The sequence below is a fragment of the Sminthopsis crassicaudata genome, chromosome 4 (assembly GCF_048593235.1).
Source record: "Sminthopsis crassicaudata isolate SCR6 chromosome 4, ASM4859323v1, whole genome shotgun sequence".
NCBI classification, from domain to species: domain Eukaryota; kingdom Metazoa; phylum Chordata; class Mammalia; order Dasyuromorphia; family Dasyuridae; genus Sminthopsis; species Sminthopsis crassicaudata.
In genome coordinates this window covers 373,894,914-373,916,333 of record NC_133620.1, presented here as the reverse complement: position 1 = coordinate 373,916,333, position 21,420 = coordinate 373,894,914, and the positions used below count along the sequence as shown (strand labels likewise).

General features: G+C 33.6%; 1 protein-coding gene across 1 annotated transcript in view; it reads left to right on the top strand.

Annotated features, from left to right (window-relative positions):
* ASH1L (ASH1 like histone lysine methyltransferase) overlaps positions 1-21,420 on the top strand; it is a 128,522-nt gene that overhangs the window by 6,265 nt on the left and 100,837 nt on the right. Inside the window, exon 2 of the mRNA XM_074262220.1 lies at positions 18,522-18,623. Within this exon, the coding sequence (XP_074118321.1) occupies positions 18,522-18,623 (102 nt within the window). The remainder of the gene's footprint in view (positions 1-18,521; positions 18,624-21,420) is intronic.

Below are 21,420 nucleotides of genomic sequence, written 5' to 3'. Positions count from 1 at the left end.
GCCCATTCTCTGGGAGGAGATCTCTTGGGGAGCTTCTGGAGAGGCAGCCTTAGTTTTAGTTCCAGTATCAGTAATCCCCAAAATGCAGCCAGGAGTTAAAAAGTCCAGATCCTATATTGTGTCCTTCAAAGTCTTGAATCTTTTCCTGTAGAATGTCTCCAACCAGCTTCAGTCTCTAGCTCCCTTTGAATCCAAAGCCTTCAGCTAGCATAAAGGTAGATGTGGGAATGAATCAGACTCTGCCTCCAAGAGTGTGGGATTATGGATTTCCTAGAATTCAATCCTAGATATGAATCTCCCGGAAATCCATGAGCAGGCTTTTCCTTTAGACTTGTGAATTTCCTGGACTTGCAAATCCACTGAATCCTGGCTCTAAATCTCCTTCAGTTTCCCCTGAAGTTCTCCCCTTGACTCCCTTCAGACTGACCTCCCCGCTCAATGTTGGCTCCTTATATCCTTCCAGAGAATGGGCTTGTGGGAACTCCTTACAGAACCAATGAGCAAACTCCTTTAAAGGTGTGAACTCTGAACTAGAGAATTGTTAAGTACCGACTTAGTACCTTGTAAGGATGCTAACATATGTTTATCAAATTGCAGATGACAAAATTTGGAGGAATACCTAATACACTGGATAAACAGAATCAGGATTCAAAATTAGCCTTGATATGCCAGCATACTAGGACATATAAATAAGATTTCATTTTATAGTCATCACTCTACATTCTCAACCTTTATATCCATTATACGTGAGGCATTATGCTAGACAATAGATACAGAGATAAAAATGAAAAGCTGCTTCTCTCATGGAACTTACTTTCTGTTAGAGGAATCCATATATACAACATATACACAGAGATAAGTATATGAAAAATAAATACATAATAGTTTTGAGATGGAAAGACTAGCAGCTAGAAGTGGTAGATTATAATTTGGGGATGGAAAGCACTAGCAGCTAGCTCTGTCTCTGTGGGTGAGACATTGAAAAGAACAGGAAACAAAATCTTCCCATAGAACAGGTTTCTTAACCCATCTTATCTCATGGACCCCTTTGGTATAGTCTATTAAATAAAGCCTATGGACCCTTCTAAGAACATTACTTTTAAATCCATAAAGAACAATACATAGGATTACAAAGAAAATCAATATATTAAAATAGTTATCAAATTATTTTCTAAAGACCAAGTTTATAGATCCCAGGTTAAGAACTCTTGCTGTAAAAGATGGAGCTTAAGCTAAATATCAGAAATTCTGCAAGTTAGAGGGGAAGGACCATATTCCAGGCACTAGCAGTTATGGGTGCCATATGAGAAATAGCAAAAAAAGCCAGCTTGGTTGAGCCATAGGGTACAGGAAGGGGACTGATATATGTACATACATTTTAATATTCATATGTATATATTTGTATATGTATATATAACTAGAAAGATAAGTTGATGTCAAGTCATCAGTAGATAAAAACACCAGAGAAGTTTGCAGACACAAAAGGGAGATGCTGGAGTTTATTGCATGGGAGATTTAAATGGGCAGAACTGAACTTAAGGGAAATCACTTTGGCCACTGGATGGGGACAGAGATGAAGATGAAGAGGGATGAGAAGTAATGAAAAAAGATGCCTGAACTAAGGTGGTGGTTGGGTAAGTTGCAAACAGGATGGATGCAAGAATATGGAGATGAGGGGCTTTGGCAACTGATTGAATATGAGAAGAGGGAGTTAATACTTAAAGAGAAATATTAAGAGAGTACTTCCCTGCTTTTTATGAGTTCAAATATTTGGCCCAAATAGCTTATATTCTTGGCTCTGAAAGAACTGCTAGATAAGCTTTTATGCTACTATATTATCCATTATCATTGATAATTTAAAGATTATGGAAAACAGAGAGGTGTCACAAGAGAAAGGACAAATGTTATGCAGATTTCAAAAAAGAGAAGAGAATAGACTTCAATGTATAGTCTATTCCATTTGACTTAAATTTCTGGGAAATTTTAGATAATTACAGAGTTGGCTAGTAAACATCTAGATAGGTAAATGCAGTACAGTTTCATCAAATGCAGGCCATTCCACTTGTTGGTGGAGTTGTTAAATGATCCAACAATTCTTGGGAACAATCTGGAACTGTGCCCACAGGGCTATTAAACTGTGCATATACTTTTACCCAGCAGAGCCATTATTGGATCTGTATTCCAAAGAAATCGTAAAAGAGGAAAAAGCATCTACATGTGCAAACATGTTTGTAGCAGTTCTTTTTTGTGGTGGCATAGAATTGGAAAAGGATTGTATGCCTATCACTTGGGGAATGGCTGAACAAGCTATTGTATATGAAGGTAATAGGATGTTATTGATATATAAAAAATGATAAATAAGCTGATTATAGGAAGGCCTGAAAAAATTTACATGAAGTGATAGTTGAGTGAAACATGCAGAATCAGGAATACATTGTACAAAATAACAGCAAGAATGTGTGGTGATCAACTATGAAAAGCTTGGTTTTTCTTAGTAGTTCAGTGACCTGAAGTAATCCCAATAGACTTTTGACAGAAAATGCCATCTGCATCCAGAAAAAGAACCAAGGAGACTGAATGTAAATCAGCACATGCTATGTTCATTTCTTTTTTCTGTGTTTTTTTTTCCTATCTCTCCTATGATTTTCCCCTTTTGCTCTGATTTTTCTCTTCCAACATGATTCATAAGGCAAGGTGCATTAATAATAAATAAATGTACTACAAACAAAAAAACCCAGGACATTCTAGACTAACCTCATTTCCCTTTTTAACAAAATTATTAAGCTTTTAGATGACTGAAATGCAGTATAGTTTACCCATGTTTAACAAAACTGTTTTTTAAATAGCTTTTTATTTTCAAAATATATGCAAAGATAGTTTTCAACATTCACTCTTGCAAAATCTTTTTCCAAAATTTTTTTCTTCCCTTCCCCCATCTCTCCCCTAGACAGCAAACAATCCAATATACGTTAAACATGAACAATTCTTTTATACAAATTTCCACATTTATCATGCTGCACAAGTATAGTGTTCTGTTTTTCTAGATTGTAGTCTTTCTCTTGGGGGCAGATTTCTTGAGGAGCTTCAGGAGGTAGCCTTGACTTCATTCAGTTCAATAATCCCAAAATGCAGCCACGAGTTAAAGTCTTTTACTGTCTCTTTCCAAATCTTATCTCCAGATCCTTTATTTTCTCCTTTAAGCCTTGTCTCCTTCACGTGGGACTTGGCTAGCTTTCTTAGAGGCCTCTCTTTCTCTTTGGTTCCTGAGAGCTTTTGTCCGAGTGCCTCTGGCCAGCATGAAAGTTGAAGTTTGAATGAAATCTTGAGTCCTCCTCCCAGAGAGTGGGCTTTTATATGCTCTCTAAAGGTGTGAGTATAATGTGTGGACCAATGAGCGAACTCCTGTAAAGGTGTAAACTCCTTTAAAGGTGTTAACTAAGTGCATAAGTACCTTGTAAGAATCCTAACACACAAGGAAAATCAAATCAAAAAGAAAAAAAAAAATGAAAGTAAACAATGAAAAAGGTAAAAGTGCAATGTTGTGATCTACATTCAGTCCCCACAGTCCTCTGTCTGGATGCAGATGACTTTCTCCATCACAAGTCTATTGGAATTGGCCCGAGTCACCTCAATGTTGAAAAGAGCCATGTCCATCAGAATTGATCATCTCATAATCTTGTTGCCATGTATAATGTTTCCTTGGTTCTATTCTACTCGCTTCACTTAGCATCAGTTCATGTAAGTCTCTCCAGGTCTTTCTGAAATCATCCTGAATAATAATATTCCATAACATTCATATGCCATAGCTTACTGGGCATCCACTCAGTTTCCAATTTCTAGTGACTACAAAGAGGGCTGCCACATTTTTGCACATGTAGGTTCCTTTTCCTCTTTTAAGATCTCTTTGGTGCTGAGTGAAATGAGCAGAATCAGGAGATCATTATACACTTCAACAACAATACTGTATGAGGATGTATTCTGATGGAAGTGGATATCTTCAACATAAAGAAGAGCTAATTCAGTTCCATTTGATGGACAGACTCAGCTACAACCAGAGAAGGAACACAGAAATGAGTGTAAACTGTTTGCACTTTTGTTATTCTTCCCAGGTTATTTTTACCTTCTGAATCCAATTCTTCCTATGCAACAAGAAATTCGGTTCTACACACATATATAGTATATCTAGGATATACTATAACACATTTAACATGTATGAGATTGCCTGCCGTCTAGGAGAGGGGGTGGAGGGAAGGAGGGAAAATTCGGAATAGATGTGAGTGCAAGGGATAATATTGTAAAAAATTACCTATGCATATGTACTGTCAAAAAAAAAAAGTTATAATTATAAAATTAATTAAAAAAAATAAAACAAAAACAAGATCTCTTTGGGATATAATCCCAGTAGAAACACTGCAGGATCAAAGGGTATGCGTGGTTTCATAGTCCTATGAGCATAGTTATAAATTGTTCTCCAGAATGGTTGGATCAGTTCATAATTCTACCAACAAGGTATTAGTATCAAAGTTTTCCCACATTCTCTCCAACATTTATCATTAACTTTTCCTGTCATCTTAGCCAATGTAACAAAGCCCTTAACAAGGTATCTTATACTATTCTTGCAGAGAAATTGAAGGTAAATTGGTCTTAAAGAGTTATTAAGAAGTTAGTGTCAGTAGCAAGAGGACTACATTTAAGTATTCTGAGAATTTTTGTCAGACCCTTTTTTCTTTGATCCTTTTTTTATTGGTGAGTAGGATGAAAACACAGGTGTGGTCAGAAAATTTGCATATGACACAAAGTGGTAAGAATTATTTAATGGTGACTGAGAAAGCTATCATCCAAAAAGGTCTTGAAAAACTAGAACATTGGGATGAATTCCATACAAATAAAGTGTAAGATGGACAAGGCATGGATAAAATGGACAAGGCATGGATAAACAGTACCTTTGAAAATGTGGGGGTTTTAGAAGACTGCAAGCTAAATATAAGTCAGTATGATAGAGCAGCCAAAAAATCTAATGCAATCATGAACTGCATTAAAAGGCATGTAGTTTTTAGGACTAGGGAAGTGATAGTCTGTACCTTGCTTTTGTCAAATCTCATCATGTTCTATTATGAGCATTGTGGCTTGATAAAGGGTATTGATAAACTATACAATAGCCAAAGGAGGCCCACCAGAATGTTGAAGGTCCTTGAAACAATGACAGATGAAAATCAGTTACATTAACTGGAGTAACTACTCTGGAGAAGAGAAAACTAAGAAGGGGGCATGATAGCTATCTTCAAAGATGTGAGAAGAGGGAATTAGATTTATTCTGTTTGGCTCTAGAGAGTGGAACCTAGCATAATGGGAAGAGACTTCAAAGAAAACAGTTAAATATTAGGAAAAACTTTTGTCTACCTTAAAGGAGGTAGACAAAAGCAGAGACTAGAACAGTACTTGTTGAGTGTGTAATAGTAGGAATTATTTTTGAATAATGAGTTAAACTAGAAAACCACTAAGATCCCATTTACTCTGTGTGATTCTGTAATGGAACATGAGCAGTCAAGCAGAATTTATGATGCCTTCAGAAAAGGATTTGGGAGAAGGTGAGTTCTGTTTTGACAGATTGTTTGACATACATTATGAACATCTAGTTTGACATGTCTAGTGGGCAGTTATAGAACAAGATTCATTTGAGAATTTGAGCTAGATAGAAAATTTTAGGTATCATATGCATAGAGATCATTGAAACCATAGAAGTTACCAGCATATATAGAGAAAAGAGAATAATACCCAGGACTTATTACCATTTGGTACACCAGACATAAAGGTTATCTGAAAAGTTGTGGTCAAACAAGTAATAGGAAAACTAAGAGTGAAATCTTGAAAGTTCAAAGAGGTCAAAAAAAAATGGTCAAAAGTATCACATGCTGGAGAGATCAAGAAAGATAAAGGCTAGGTGGCAGAGGGGGACATTCAATTTAGCAATTTAAATGATTGTTCATTTTGGAGAAAACAGTTTCGGTTGAGTATGGAGGTTAGATGTCAGATTTTGAGTTGAGAAGTCATTGAGAAGAGAGAAAATAAAGACAAGGAGTATAGACAAAGTCTTGTAAGAATTTAGTTTGGAAAAAAACAGGAAAAGGATAACTTGAGGGGAGATGGGTGGTAGAATTAAGCTTTGTTGTTTTGTTAATTAAGAAAATTGAACATATTTGTATGAAGTAGGGAATAAGCTTGTAAATAGAAAAAAATTGATGATTCACCTTTGTATATGTAGATGGGCAGAGAATATATACTGATAGAAATGGAAGAAAAGGAGATCCAGAGTACAAGTGGAGGTATTGTCCTTGGAAAATAAAAGGGAACACTTCTTTGGAGATCAGAGTGGAAGAGAATGGAGAAAAGTATTAATGGTTTTTGAGAAAGTAGGAGATAATAGGGAGTCTTAATGTATGACTTTCCTCAGTGAAAGTGTGAAAGGAGGTAATTTGATTAGAGGGTAGGGAACCTTGAAAAGAAAAAAAGGTTTGGAAAAACAAATCTGGTCACTGTGATTAAGAATCAACTCAATAATTGTTCTGTTTCCTTCATGTTTGTTGCAACTGCTGATTCTTATTAGTTGTTCAGTTTCTTCTTATAATTTATTAGATAGATCAGATTCTAAGTTAAGCCTTCCTCGAAGTCTTAAAACTTCTCAACTCAAACATTTATATGCTTCTGGCTTGTTTTCCACTTTTAGTCAGTATATTACTCACCTTTATTTATAAAACCAAGTCCATGTTTTTTATAATGCTACAAAGCATGACTTGATTTTTTTGCACACTAGTTAATGATCCAGTTCCAGTTACTTCCACTTTACCCTGTGTATATCTTTTCTATAATTGTTTGCATGTTGTCTTCCCCCATTAGAATGTGAGTTCCATGAAGGCTCCTTGTTATCTTTCTTTATATTCTCAGTGTTAAGTACAGGGTATGGCACATGAGCACTTAATAAATTGTGGTTTATTAATTCACTCAATGCTCATTTGTGTATTACACATATGTTATATAAAAATATATGAATTGATGTGAATCGTGTTTTATCAATTAGTACAACTAAAGTTAAAGAAATTTAATTTGCAATTTTAATGGTAACAAATTGATTTATCCTAAGTAGAACATTGTAGTAAGGTTAGCATTTGGTAAATTTTGTGCACCAAATATATTCTGGTGATAACAAGAATGTGTGGGCACAAAATAAGCTCTTGCCAGTAGCCTACAGCAATTCTATTTAATTTGGATGTCTCCCTCTTCCCATTTTGCAAATTGGAAAGCAGAATGACACACATCTCTTGGGCATTTTTAAAATATGAAATATAGTAAGGCTCCAGAATCACTTTTAAGTGATTTAAGTAATCACTTTCAATTGAGAGGTAAAATAATCACTTGAATGTCAATATTATAGGGAGTGGTAGTTTTTTTTTTTTTTAATTTCATGCTGATATTAATAAAATCAAATCCTACAAATGAAATCATAACACAGAAGCTATATAAAATTGTTCTATTTTATACAAGGCTAATGAGTGATGTAGGAAAATTTAAACATTTGTTTCATAAATTTATAAAACACTTTGCAAACGTTAAGGTGCTATATAAATTCTAGCTATTGTCAGCGTTATCATTATTGTCATCATCATTATCATTACCACATATTAGATAGACATGGTGGTAATGAGTTTCTGAACAGCAGTGTCAGATGTTCATCTCTTCTTTATAACAATATCAACTTCTGGTAGCAAATAAAACCATGCAAGCCAGGTTTTTAAATTATCTGAAATAACAATAAAAATAATTGAGAAATAAAAACAATACCTATCATCCATTTCTACAAATAGGAGAATAAGCAAAGAATGTATTATTACTGCGGCTAATTTCTTTTATAAATAATGTTTTGTGCTAAACATTATTTGTCGCGAATGAAATTAGGATTGAATTTTCATCTTTATTTGAAAAAATTATGTTCAACAGAAAAGCGTAGTGATATTGCTGAAGAAAAATGTTTTTCTTTTCCTCTGTTTTTATGCCACAGACAAAATAATTGAATAATCTGAACTATTTTAGATTATGTTATTTTTTAGAGCTACATAAGACACAAGGAAACTGGTCATCATAATTGAGCAAGTGCCCTTAGTACCTAGAAGAGTTGTAGAAAATTGATTGTTGGTGGTGAGTGCAGTTCTGGGAATTTCCAAAGGAATTTCATCATAGGGAATGATCCTATTTGAGTTTTATGAGAAAGAACCTAATTAGAGAAAGAGCAAAGACATATAAAAACCACCAGCATAGGCTCTGAATCACTCTTTCTTGTAACTCATTTAATTGGTGAATCAGATGATATGTATTGCTTTCAAAAAGTGTCTTTCCTACAATTGGAAACAGCTGTTTTAATTATGGAATTTGCTTTTATCCCAGCATTCAGCTCATTCACAAGAAGCTTCCAGGTTCACATACCAGCTGTGAACTTAGCAAGGGTTCCAAAACTAAAACCTAGAAGCAAGAAGCATTATAAGAGCTTTCTTTAAAACCATCAACATTTTATTGCTGTCTTTTGCTTTATGTCATGCTCATTTCTGAAACAACTTCTTTCCTTATGCACTGAGACTTCCCTTAGTACCCAAAATTAAGAAAACAAAACAAAAACCAGTTCAGCAATACAGTGTTCTGTACCTAGCTCTTTAAGTGTGAAAGGAAAGAGGGTGTGTGTGTGTGTGTGTGTGTGTGTGTGTGTGTGTGTGTGTGTGTGTGTGTGTGTGTGTGTGTGTGTGTGTGTGTGTGTGTGTTTTCTCCATTTTTTTTCTCTGGAGCCAAACTTGATCATTATAGATACTTAGTGCTGAGTTTTTGTTAATTTTTTTCCTTTTACATTGTTGTCATTGTAGACTACATTATAATCATATTGCCTTCTTGGTTCTATTTATTTCATTTCATCATTACATTTAAGTCTTACATTTCTTTGAATTCTTTGTAATTGTTGTTTTGTATGGTACAGTAATTTGCATGTTGTCTTCCCCCATTTGAATGTGAGTTCCATGAAGGCTCCTTGTTATCTTTCTTAAGTTGTTTAACTATTCTCTTAGTTGACAGGCACATATTTTATTTTCAACTGTTTTATTTCAAAAAAATAGTTGTATTTTGAATATTTTGTTGTATGTTGGACCTTTTTTTTTTTTTTTTTTTCCTCTCACTATAGTATATGACTAGAAATAGAATCTTTAGGTCAAAGGCTATGGCTTTGAATCTTGCCTTGGACACTTAACTGTGTGATCCATGGCAAGTCACTTATTCTCATCTGTAAAACAGAGTACCTATTCCCTAATAAGATTAGTATGCAGCTAAAATGAAATACTGTGTGTAAAGAAAGTCCTTCACAAAGTGCTACATAAATGCTTTTTTTTTTTTTTTTTTCCGGGTAATTTTAAGTTGTTTCCCAAAGTTGAACCAATTCATAATTCCAGATTAGAGGTTTCTAAAGAGATTGGCATTTTACTTTTGTTCTTTTTAATTGTCATAATTATTTTGTACAGCATCATGTCGTAGTAGATAAAGAGCTGGATTCATAGCCAAGAATATAGCAGTTCAAATCCTCCCTCATAGGACTTAACATGTTGTTCTGTGATCCAGGGCAAACATCTTGACTTCTTACTGACAAAAAAAAAAAAAACCAAGTTGCAGAATAGATACTGATCTGCTCTGATACAGAGTTTTCTCACTAAGTAATGCAATCACAGGTGTGTCACTTCTCTGAAGATCTTCACAATATTAAGATGACAGATTAATTTTTTGTATAGCATTCTAAGATATCCTTTGAATTTACATGCATAAAAAATATAGAAACTAATAGAACTTTAATTAGACATCTTAAAAATGTAACCAGTTGAAGCTGAGTCCATTGAAAGAAGAAACTAAACTTTTCTTTCAGCAGACTTTTGTTTTTGGAGCAGCTAGGTGGTGCAGTGGATAAAGCACCAGCCTTGAATTCAGGAGGACCCGAGTTCAAATCTGGTCTCAGACACTTAACACTTCCTAGCTGTGGGACCCTGGGCAAGTCACTTAACTCCAGCCTCAGGGGGGAAAAAATAAACTTTTGTTTTTAAAGAATATATTTAAATATTCTGTATATTTTTAATTTTGTGGTATTCTTTCTAATGAACCACATGGACCTGTTTTTTCCACACATAATTAATAAAGAATATTTGCGAGACTTTAAGTAGAAGATTATGTATTTAAGCTGAAAATTATCTCTTTAGTTTAGTCTTTGATTCTGAACTCTTAATATATTTTAACTGAGCCATATTCCTAAAGTTATAAAAGCATGACAAAAAAACTACGTTAAAGATATGTTTTAAAAGACTTTTTATCCAACCAGCAGTTATTTTCTGCCTCAAGTATTTGGCCCAAGGAAAATTAAATCATTCCCTCCCTCCGCTAGGTTCCTCAGGATAGTGTTACAAGGTTGGGTTTTTATTGATAATTTTTTTTCATGATGCTCTCTATTATAATGTTGAACAGTTATCAGTTCCTTTACATTCTTGCTAGTAACCGTGTTATATCAGTTATATTATCTGGGACACAGGTTATAGTATATAGATGTTTGTAAGGATTTCTTGTACCAAATAATCCACATTTAAGTTAAATATTTTCTATAACTTCTCTGTTTTAGTTTTGTTTCATTTCATCAACTTCTCTTTTATGCATGATTTTCAGCTTATGATTTTAATTTAAAAAGACCCAATTTCTTTGTCTAACTTGAATCAAATCTGTTACTTAGGTTTCTTTTCCTTTCAATTATTTGTAGAATCTCTCATTAATATTGATATTTATTTTATCTATTATCAGCTCTTTTCCTCTTGCTGTTGACTTTCCTTTTATTAATAACCTTTCATTTTTTTTACTATATTAAATACAGTAAATAATCCTTCCAGTTTTTGACAAACCTCATTTTACTTACCTTATTGCAATCTACTTTTTGTTCTTCCTTTACTGAATAGAAATCAGTTCATTTCAGGAACTAATGTCTGTTCCCAGTATGTGTTTACATTTTTATTCATTGGAGAATCTCCACCTTTATCCTGAATTTATATCTGAAAACAGGCCGTAGCCCTATCCTCTATTACATGAAAATAAGTAGGTACTGAAGGATCACTTTGTGATTTTGAATTGTACATATTTCCTAGAAATGTTCTTGGAGGGAATGTTTACATTTTCTGTCTGTACTTCTTCTTCTTCTTTCTTCTTCTTCTTTTTTTTTTTTTTTTTTTTTTTGGATCAAGAAATAGACTTTGCCTTTTGAGCTGTGGACAATATTTACTCAGAAAAGCAGAATCTCCAGCTTATCTATACATTTATCCAGTTAAATATGGATTAATACTTATTAGCACATCCTTTTATTAGAGATCAAGATTACAAGCACCTACTTTCTTGAGGAAAGAAAACATCAGAAGAGTCTTTCAAAGAGCATAGCTTCTTTATCTTTTGACATAGAAATCTACATGACTCTTTGCTAGGGAGCTAAACAGAAAGAAGACCAAGAATTTTCTTGGCATTCCAGCTTCTGGAGATATTTGACTTTATTGCTCTAAGTCAGGATATTACCTACTCTCATTATGGAGAACGTGGGGCAAAGATGCAGTGCTGGAAAACTTCCTGGTCTTTAGAGCCTACCTATCTTGTAAAATACTTAGTATCTTATCATGTTACTCATTTTTGTATTAGGAACCAAAGTTGATATTGATGAAGGGACAACTTATTTTAAGTTGGCATATCAGTCCTTAGAGATAAATTGCCTAATCTGTTTTGTCAGTGAGTCTACCCTACCTTAAATTTTATCTCATTGACCCTAATTCATGTAAGTTGGTGACATGATAAACAGTTGTTGTATTGTGGTTTAAACAAATACATAAAGCCAATCTTCTTATGTTCTGACAAAATTCAAAGAGGTATAAATTTGATATTAATCATTTCCTACTAAATATGTATTATATAGATATCTCTCAGTCCCTATGGTACATCTTATATTTGCTTCTGAAATACAAAATAGAATGTGATTTTGACTTGTATTTGAATGAAAAAACCTTTCCTTGTCTAGAAATATCTCCCACATCTACCTGTCTTTGGTTACCTATTTCTAAATAAAAGTTGAAAAGCGATTACTATGTTTTTGGCAGTGTCGACAGGATTAGGTTTACAGAGTTGATCAAACTTGTCTGGTCTCCTAGATTTCATTATTTTTCATCATTTGCCAACTGGGATAAAAATGCATTCAAATACTTTGTCCTTGAACAACTTGCTTATTGTGTTTCCAGTTCTACATTAATCATAGTTTCACTTACTTGTTTTAAGCTTAGAAAAGTATCTCTTTGTTTTGTTTTCATCACTAAATAATATTTATGAAGCACCCTTACCTTCTTAGGACTGTTCTAAGCAGTATTTTTAAATATGGTAAGAGCTCAGAATTGATGTTTGTCAAGCCCTGAAGATTTGTAACTAAGAGGCACAGCTTTATTTTCCTTAAATACAGAATGTTGCGTTGTTCATCAATGCCCAGATTTGTGACAATTAGAACAAACTTTTTAAAAGGAGAAAAACAAACCCTTCCCAAATTAAAAAACAAAACCACACACCACAAAACTTTCCCCCCATCTCCTTTTAAGTGTCAAGAGTAGGCTGGGGGGCAGGGGAAGGTTAGTAAGGATGGGGAGCCAAAATGACTAAGAGTAGATGGGATTTTGCCTGAGTTGTTCCTGGTTTCCCTCAGAATCAACACTAGATCAAGCCTTTGAATGGATTTTGGAGTGACAGAAACCATACATATTTGGAGTATAATAAATTTCTGCAGTAATCATCTTGGAAGAACTTCAGGAAAGGTTTGTCTCAATAAGGTGAGGCGGGAAAGGAGGAGACAAGATGCAGTGCAGGCATAGCAATGGAAGACCAGGATGGAGAGACCCAGCACAGGGAATATAGCAGGAGACTCGGCCAAAATACAGCAGTGTTTACTAATCTGCCCTGGTTCATAAGCCAGTGCATCAGCAGAGAAACTCTGAGATCTCCAATGCAATTACTTAACAGAAGGCAAATACTTAGCCTTAAACTTCAGCAAAACATATAGAACTTGACCAGGCCCACACAGCATGGGGAGGAAGCCTATAGTACCACTGGTCCCAGGGCAATGTAAGAAGAAGCTTGGAACAATCTCCCTTGTGCCCTAGAAACAGACATCAACTTTTTTAAAAATGAGGAAAAAAGCAAAAAGTGCTCTGATTAGATAGGTATTTTGCAGACAGTGAAGAACAGAGCTCAAACCTCAAAGAAACTAAAGGTAAAATGCCTCTAGATGAAGCCTCAAAGTGGGGAATATGAGTCAAAAAAACTATTGGAAGAATTCAAAAAGGATCTTAAAAGAGAGAAGAAAAATGGGGAAAGGAAATGAAAGCTTTGCAGGAGATTTCAGGGTGAAAAATTGAAGAAAACTATGCCTCAAATATATTAGATGAAATGGGGAAAAAAGATACTGCAGAAAACCACTATTTAAAAAATAGATTTGGGGTTAAATGGAAAAGGAAAACAACTCCTTGAAAAATAGAATGGTGGGGCAGCTATGTGATAGAGCACCATTCCTGAAGTCAGGAGGATCCGAGTTCAAATCTGATCTCAGACACTTTAACACTTCCTAGTTGTGTGACCCTGGGCAAGTCACTTAACCCCAATTGCGGGGGTGGGGTTAAGAATTATTGGACTACCTAAAAGCCATGATGAAAAAAAGAGCCTGGACAATGTCTTTCAAGAAATCATCAAGGAAAAGTGCCTTGATATCCTAGAACCAAAGGGTAAAAATAGCCATTGAAAGACTCTTCTGATCACCTCCTGAAAGAGACCTCCAAAATGAAAACTTCAAGAAATAGTGTAGCTAAATTTCAGTATAATTGGGGAGAAAAGGCAAAAAGTAATCAGGAAGAAATAATTCAAATATCAAGGAGTCACAATCAGAATTATCCAGGACCTAGTGGCTTCCATTTTAAAGGATCGAAAGGCCTGAAATATATTACAGAGGGTAAAGGAGCTTGGACTGCAACCAAGATTTAACTACCCAGCAAAACTAAGTGGTATAGCATCCAAATTCCTAGAAGAAAAGTTAAAACTTACAAGAAGAAAAATAGCAAAACTGATTTTGCTTAATCTCCCTCTATGAGAACTAGATAAGTTGAACCACAGAATAAATAAGAAAGAAATTAAATTGAATTTTAGAAAAGTGAAGTATGATAGATCTTTAGAGAACATTGAATGGGGACAGAAAGGAATATGCTTAGAGTACATGGGCATAAATCCTTCAAAATCAAAGGCAGAAATAGTGAGTGCATCCTTTTCAGATCATGATGCAATAAAAATTGCATGTAATAAAGGACCAGGAGAAAATTGACCAAAAATTAATTGGAAACGAAATAATTCTAAAGAATGAATGGGTGAAACAACAAACCATAGATAACTTTATCGAAGAGAATGACAATAATGAGATAACATAGCAAAATTTATGGAATACAACTAAAGCAATGCTTAGAGGAAATTTTATATCTTTAGATGCTTGCTTGAATAAAATAGAGAAAAGATAAATGAATTGGACATGCAACTAAAATTGCTAGGGGAAAAAAACAAAACAAAAATTAAAACCCCAAATTAAATGCAACAAAACTAAGGGTTGGTTTTATGGGAAAATCAACAAAATAGATAAACATTTAGTTAATTTGATTAGAAAAAGGAAAGGAGAAAATCAAATTGTTATTATCAAAAGTGAAAAGGGTAAACTTACCACCAGTGAGAAAGAAATCAAAGCAGAAATTGGGAGCTATTTTGCCCAACTGTATGCCATACTTACAAAAAATTTAGATTGTCCAGATTAACAGAGAATAAAATAAATTACTTAAACATTCCCATTTTAGACAAAGAAATTGAACAATCCATTAATGAATTCCTTAAAAAAAAAAAAATCTCCAGCGCCAGATGGATTTACAAGGGAATTCTACCAAACATTTAAAGAACAATTAATTTGAATACTATACAGACCACACAGATTAAAAATAAAGGAAGGAGTCCTACCAAATTCCTTTTATGATAGATATGATACTGATAACTAAACCGGTAGAGACAAAACAGAGAAAATTACAGACCAGTTTTCCTAATGAATATTGGTATAAAAATCTTAAAATGTTAGTAAAGAGATTATAGCAATTTATCACTAAGGTAATACACTGTGATCAAATAGGATTTATACCAGGAATACAGGGTTAGTTTAATATTAGGAAAACTATTAGCATAATTGACTATATCAATAACCAGACTTATAGAAATCTGTACTTATATCAATAGATTCAGAAAAAGCATTTGACAAAACAACCATTCCATATATATATATATCTTTTTATTTACAAGATATATGCATAGGTACTTTTTCAGCATTGGCCCTTACAAAACCTTCTGTTCCAACTTTTTCCCTCCTTCCCCCCTCCCCTAGATGGCAGGTAGACCAATACATGTTAAATATGTTAAAGTATATGTTAAATACAATAAATGTATACATATCCATACAGTTATTTTGCTGCACAAGAAAAATTGGACTTATAAATAAGGTAAAAATAACCTGAGAAGGAAATAAAAAATGCAAGCAGACAAAAATAGAGGGAATGGAAACGCTATGTTGTGGTTCATACTCATTTCCCATAGTTCTTTCACTGGGTGTAGCTGGTTCTCTTCATTATTGAACAAATGGAACTGATTTGAACACCCATTCCTATTAACACTAGAGAGCATGGGAAAAAGGAGTTTTCCTTAAAATGCTAAGTACCATCTATCTGAAAACATTACTATTCAATATTGTATTAGAAATACTAACTTTAGCAATAAAAGAAGAAAAGGAAATTGAAGAAATTATAGTACATAATGAAAAAATATATATTATTCTGCAGATGATATGATGGTATAGAGAATCGGCTAAAAAACAATTAGAAACAATTTTAGCAAGGTTGCTGGATACCAAATAAATCCACATAAATCATTAGCATTTCTATGTTACCAACAAAGCTCAGCAGCAAGAGATAAATTCCATTTAAAATGATTGTAGATATGGCAACAACGAGATTATATGATGATCGATTCTGACAGACATGGCTCTCTTCAATAGTGAGATGATTCAAACCAGTTCCATTTGTTCAGTGATGAAGAGAGCCATCTATACCCAGAGAGAGGACTATAGGAACTGAGTATGGTTCACAACATAACATTTTCACTCTTTTTTGTTGTTTGCTTGCATTTTGTTTTGCTTCTCTTTTTTTCTTGTGTGGCATGATAATTGTATAAATATGTATACATATATTGGATTTAATGTATTTCTATCATTTAACATGTATTGGACTACTTGCCATCTAAGGGAGGGCATGGGCAAGGGGGAAAAATTGGAATACAGGGTTTTGCAAGGATAATGTTGAAGAATTGCCTGTGCATATATTTTGAAAAAATTGTAGATAATGTAAAATATCTGAGTTTCTACCTACGATCTGTATGAATGAAATTACAAAACACTTTTCACACAAAGATATAAACAATTGGAAGAATATCATATGTTCATGTATATGGGGTGTGTGAGGTGTAGGTCTTGGCCAGGTTGCTGATTTATTATTTTCCAGCTTTCCCAGCAATTTTGTCAAATAATTCTTATTCCAAACTGGAGTTTGGAAGTTTTCAAATACTAGATTAATATAGGTCTTGATTATTGTGTTTTGTGTATGTAATCTATTTCACTGATCCACCTCCCTATTTCTTAGCTAGTATCAAATGGTGCTGCTTTATAATATAGTTTTAGGTTTGGTACTGCTAACCCACTATCCTTTGTATTTCTTTTCATTAATTCCCTTAATATTCTGATCTTTTGTTCTTCGAGATAAATTTTATTATAAGTTTTTGGCAGTTTGATTGCTTAACATACAGTTCTAATGTCTCACAATTTGTATTATACCTTCTAGTATTTTCAGATTCTGTTTTTTTTCCTTAGTAGTTGACTTGTTTGGTTGTTTTTTTGAGTTGGGGGGAGGAGTCATTATAAAAAGTATAACATTTTATTGTGTTTATTAAAGCTAGACTAGTAAAATTTTTCTTAGTGTTGCTAGTTTGATTTAATAAAGTGTTTGATGATTGAAGAATGACGACCTTGATTTTCCAGCTGGGTTTTTTTTCCTGGTTGTTGTTGTTGTTTAGATTACAGGAAAACTATCAGAATTTTTTTTCCTTCAGGAAAATGAATATGCCTGAAAAATAAACTTTTCTCTTGATTACAAGATAGTTTGTATGTCACGGAGCAGTTAGATAAAAATGCAGAAGGATAATATTTAGGTTTGATGTCTTGAAAAACTTCCTAACAATTAGTGTTCAAAAGTATTGTGAACTGCATCATAGGTTTCCCCCACATTAGAGGCATTCAGGAAGAGACTCCCTAACCACATATTGGGTATGTTTTAGTGGAGGTTTTCTGGTTTGGGTTAGATTAGATTATTGCAGTGATTTGAGCATAACAGCTCTCAAATCCCTTTTGACTTTACCTTTTCAATCTTTTTTATACTTAAACCTATGACTAACAATAATTTTTTAAAATGATTATTATTAAAAATAATTTTTAAGGCTTTTACTGAGACACTATTGGCATGATGTAGAGGAAGCATGATGTAATGACTAGAGCAGTAGGCTATAAGGTAGAAATATCTGTACATAGATTCATCTCTGATACTTATTGACTATTCAGCTCCAGACAAGTCATTTTATCCCTGTGAGCCTCCAACAACTTAAATCCCTAGGATTTATCTGTTAAGACATAGACTATGCTATTGAAAATCACAAGTTCTAGGTAACTTACGGTATGTTAATTGCAAATTGCATTTAGTGTATGGTTTTTAAATGCCTGAAAAATGCTTAAGGTGAAAATGTTTATAGTTACAAGATTCTATCTGAAAAGATAAAAACTTGGTAATTCCTGCTATAGAATGTCAATGAAGTATTATTAAGTTTGAATCTCACATCCTTCCATCTCCATTTTAATTTTAAATTAAAATTTTTAATTCATGGGGTTTACTTGGACCAAACACTAATGTCTTTGAGATTACCACTGGCCATCTTATAAATTAAGCTATTTTATTTATTGTTTTTCCATTTTAGAATACTAATTCTAAGAAGCTGAACCACCATAATTCTACATATTCTGTTTCCCTGAAAATCTTCCCTCTGTTGACTTAAGGCAATTGCTTCTTCAATAAAGAATGCTATTCACAGTAATTGTGATATTCTACTAGTAAAATCCAGTGCCATTCTTCTTTTCTACCTGCTATATTTAAGGCTGCTTACAAGTTATGGTTTTTAAAATAAAGGGAAATAGCAACAACTAAAGATCATGTATTGCCATTCTCTTTTATATATTGAAGTAAATATAAACTGTCTTGTGATCTTTCTCTTCTGTTCTCTAGGCTCCCAGCCAGTCCTAGACAAGCCTTCCCAAAGGCCCTCAGAGAGCACAAACTGTAGCCCTACTCGAAAGAGATCTTCATCAGAGAGCACTTCTTCAACAGGCAAGTAATACTCATTTTTTCAGATGTTTATGGTAACTTCTTATCTCAGTAGTATTAATAACATTTATTTATTCCTGTTAATGCCTAACTTAATTGAATAACAGGCATAATTTGTGTGATAAAAAGATAACCATATTGCAAGAGTATTTAAATATACATATAAATCAGACAGTAATCCTTTCATTCTATCCTAGATTAAATATAATTAGAAATACTCTGACTTTAAAAGGGTGTGAAATTGAACTCAAAAGCAACTAAAGTAAATATATTGGAATGGAGATAAGTAGTAAAAATGGAGGTTTAAAAAATGTAGTCTGTGATCATAAAGAAAAAGGAGTCATTTGCAAAGAGGCTTAATATTTACTTTTATGCATAATGCAGTTTTTCAATAAAGGATGGTATGCCGCAATCTTCTCCCTCTATTGGGGATTAAAGACGAAAATTAATTTCAAATGGCAGCAAGAGGGATTTAGATGAAAGAAGAGCTCAATACTACAAATTACTAAACTCTATAAAGCTACTGCAAAAAGTGGTTGAATTCTATGAACAACTCAGATTGTTAAAGTTAATTGGGATTTCATTATGATCACAATCCCATAGCTACTGTAATCTCCCAAAATCTGTATTCATTATATAATACGAAGGAATCTTGCAAATGCAGGAATTTTTACAAGGGCATTCATAAAAATCATCAAAACTTTGTGAACAGCTATAATCTTTGAAAAGGAATATCTTCTATTGTATAAAGTATAGCAAGATTATTTGGATAGTGTAATTATGTAGCTACTTCCTATCTTTATGGCAAGTCCATCCAAGTCCATGTACCATAGTATGTCTGCTTCCCTTTTTATTTCTGCTTATGTCTCTCTTGGAACCTCTCAGTGTTATATACCTAGATCTCTTGATTTTATTTTTTTTTTCTTGTTTCTACTTTTCTGTGCATTTCTCAGTTTGTTCCTATAACTGTCTCATATGAGTTCTTGCTTATCTGCTTTTCTCATTTCCATATTTCCATCCCTGCTTTGTAATCAGTTTCTTAACTTCTGCATTGGTGCTATTTGCCTTTGGTAAATAGTACTTAATATATGCATCAGATCATTGATTTATATTCTTGCTACATCTGAAACTTCATCAGTACAACATGCCAGAGGCATAGGCAAGCTCAGCTGCTATGACAGTTTTATGTGTCCCAAAACACATTGCTTTTGCAGTACTTTGGGATATCTTTTAACCTCAGCAAGACGAAATGAATCCTTTGTTCAATACCTGGAAGGGTTATTCTTCAAAGCATCCCACAAGATAAAGGAGGTATTGTTAGGAATGATATCCATTAGGATAAAACATCTGTCACTATAGAACATCAAAAAAAAGTCCACAAAGCTCTTTTATAATAATTTTATAAGTAACTATTGGAAGTAAAACTGGCTATAATCTTAAGTTTCCATTACCTCATCCTCTATTATTTTTTTTTTTTACCAGTTGGAAATCTGAACATTCTTGTTTTCATTTGTCTGATTCTGGGTGTTGATGTATTTTGGTTGGAATTTGATGATAATCTTCAGGAAACATTGGCTTGATGATAAAGCTGCTTATTGTTCATAGAAAGACAATAAACTGCTCGAATTGGGGCATGGTTGTATATCATAGGAGTGAGCAGCCAAACATATGTCAGAAATGAAATGTAGTCATTGATATATCTGCTTTTTTGCTCAATGCTCTGAGATTTGTTTCTGCCTACACCTCAGTCTTTATAATCTTAGTCAATATGCTATACTAAATATTCCCATTTCTAATCTAAGCAATGGTACTAAAGTGAATAAGACAGCCTATTGAATATTGAAAAGAAAAAGAACATAATTCTGGAGAACATACTTCTGGAGAGGTAGACATTCTTTCTCCACCCTAATTATTACTGGAGCTGGATAATGATTCATCTTGATTTAAATGGTGTAGTGGATAGAGTGCTGGACTTGGAGTCAGAAAAACATGGGTTCAAATCATCTCTTAGAAATCTACTAATTGTGTGACCCAAGATAAATCACTTATCTCGTCTGCACCTTAGTTTCCTCATTTATAAAAATGGAAGTAATAATAGTACTTACTTGACAGGATTGTTAAGGGTTAAATGAGAATATGTTCAAGCTTTTTGCACATCTTAAGGCCATCATATGTATATTGACTGTTATTGGAGCTTGTATTTTAATACATCAGCTCATTTTATGCCAGAACTTCCCTTTGTGATGGGTAGTAAGGATTATTATTCACATGTAGAAAAATGTTTGATTTCTTATCTATAAAATGGGTCACAATAAATACAGTATAATTGAAAACCCATTCTTGATTGCTACAACATTCTCATATTCATTTAAAGATCTAGAGGAAAAAATTTTGATTATCTGTTACTAGGAATCCTGGAAATCTTATAAAAACAGAAAAATGGATTTGAGAAAACAGTTCAGATCTATAGATCCCAAGTTGGGAGTGTTTGGCAATTTGACCACTGTTGCCTTTGTTGAATGGATTGTGCTACCAAAATACTGTCATAAAAAAAATTGCTTTTGTTACTACAGGCTTTCAATATGCAAGACAATGACTGCAGCTGTCAATGCAATTGTATACTTTATTAGTATATTATCCTTCTGGATCTGTTTCAAAACTAGGACACAAGTTCAAGGGCAGTCTATCAAATATCTTGTCCAAAAAAATGTGTTACCAAAGCTTAATTACTATGGGGCAGCACAGCTGTTTACATATCTCAGTTTACTAAACAGATGGCAAACTCCAAACATGTTCCATT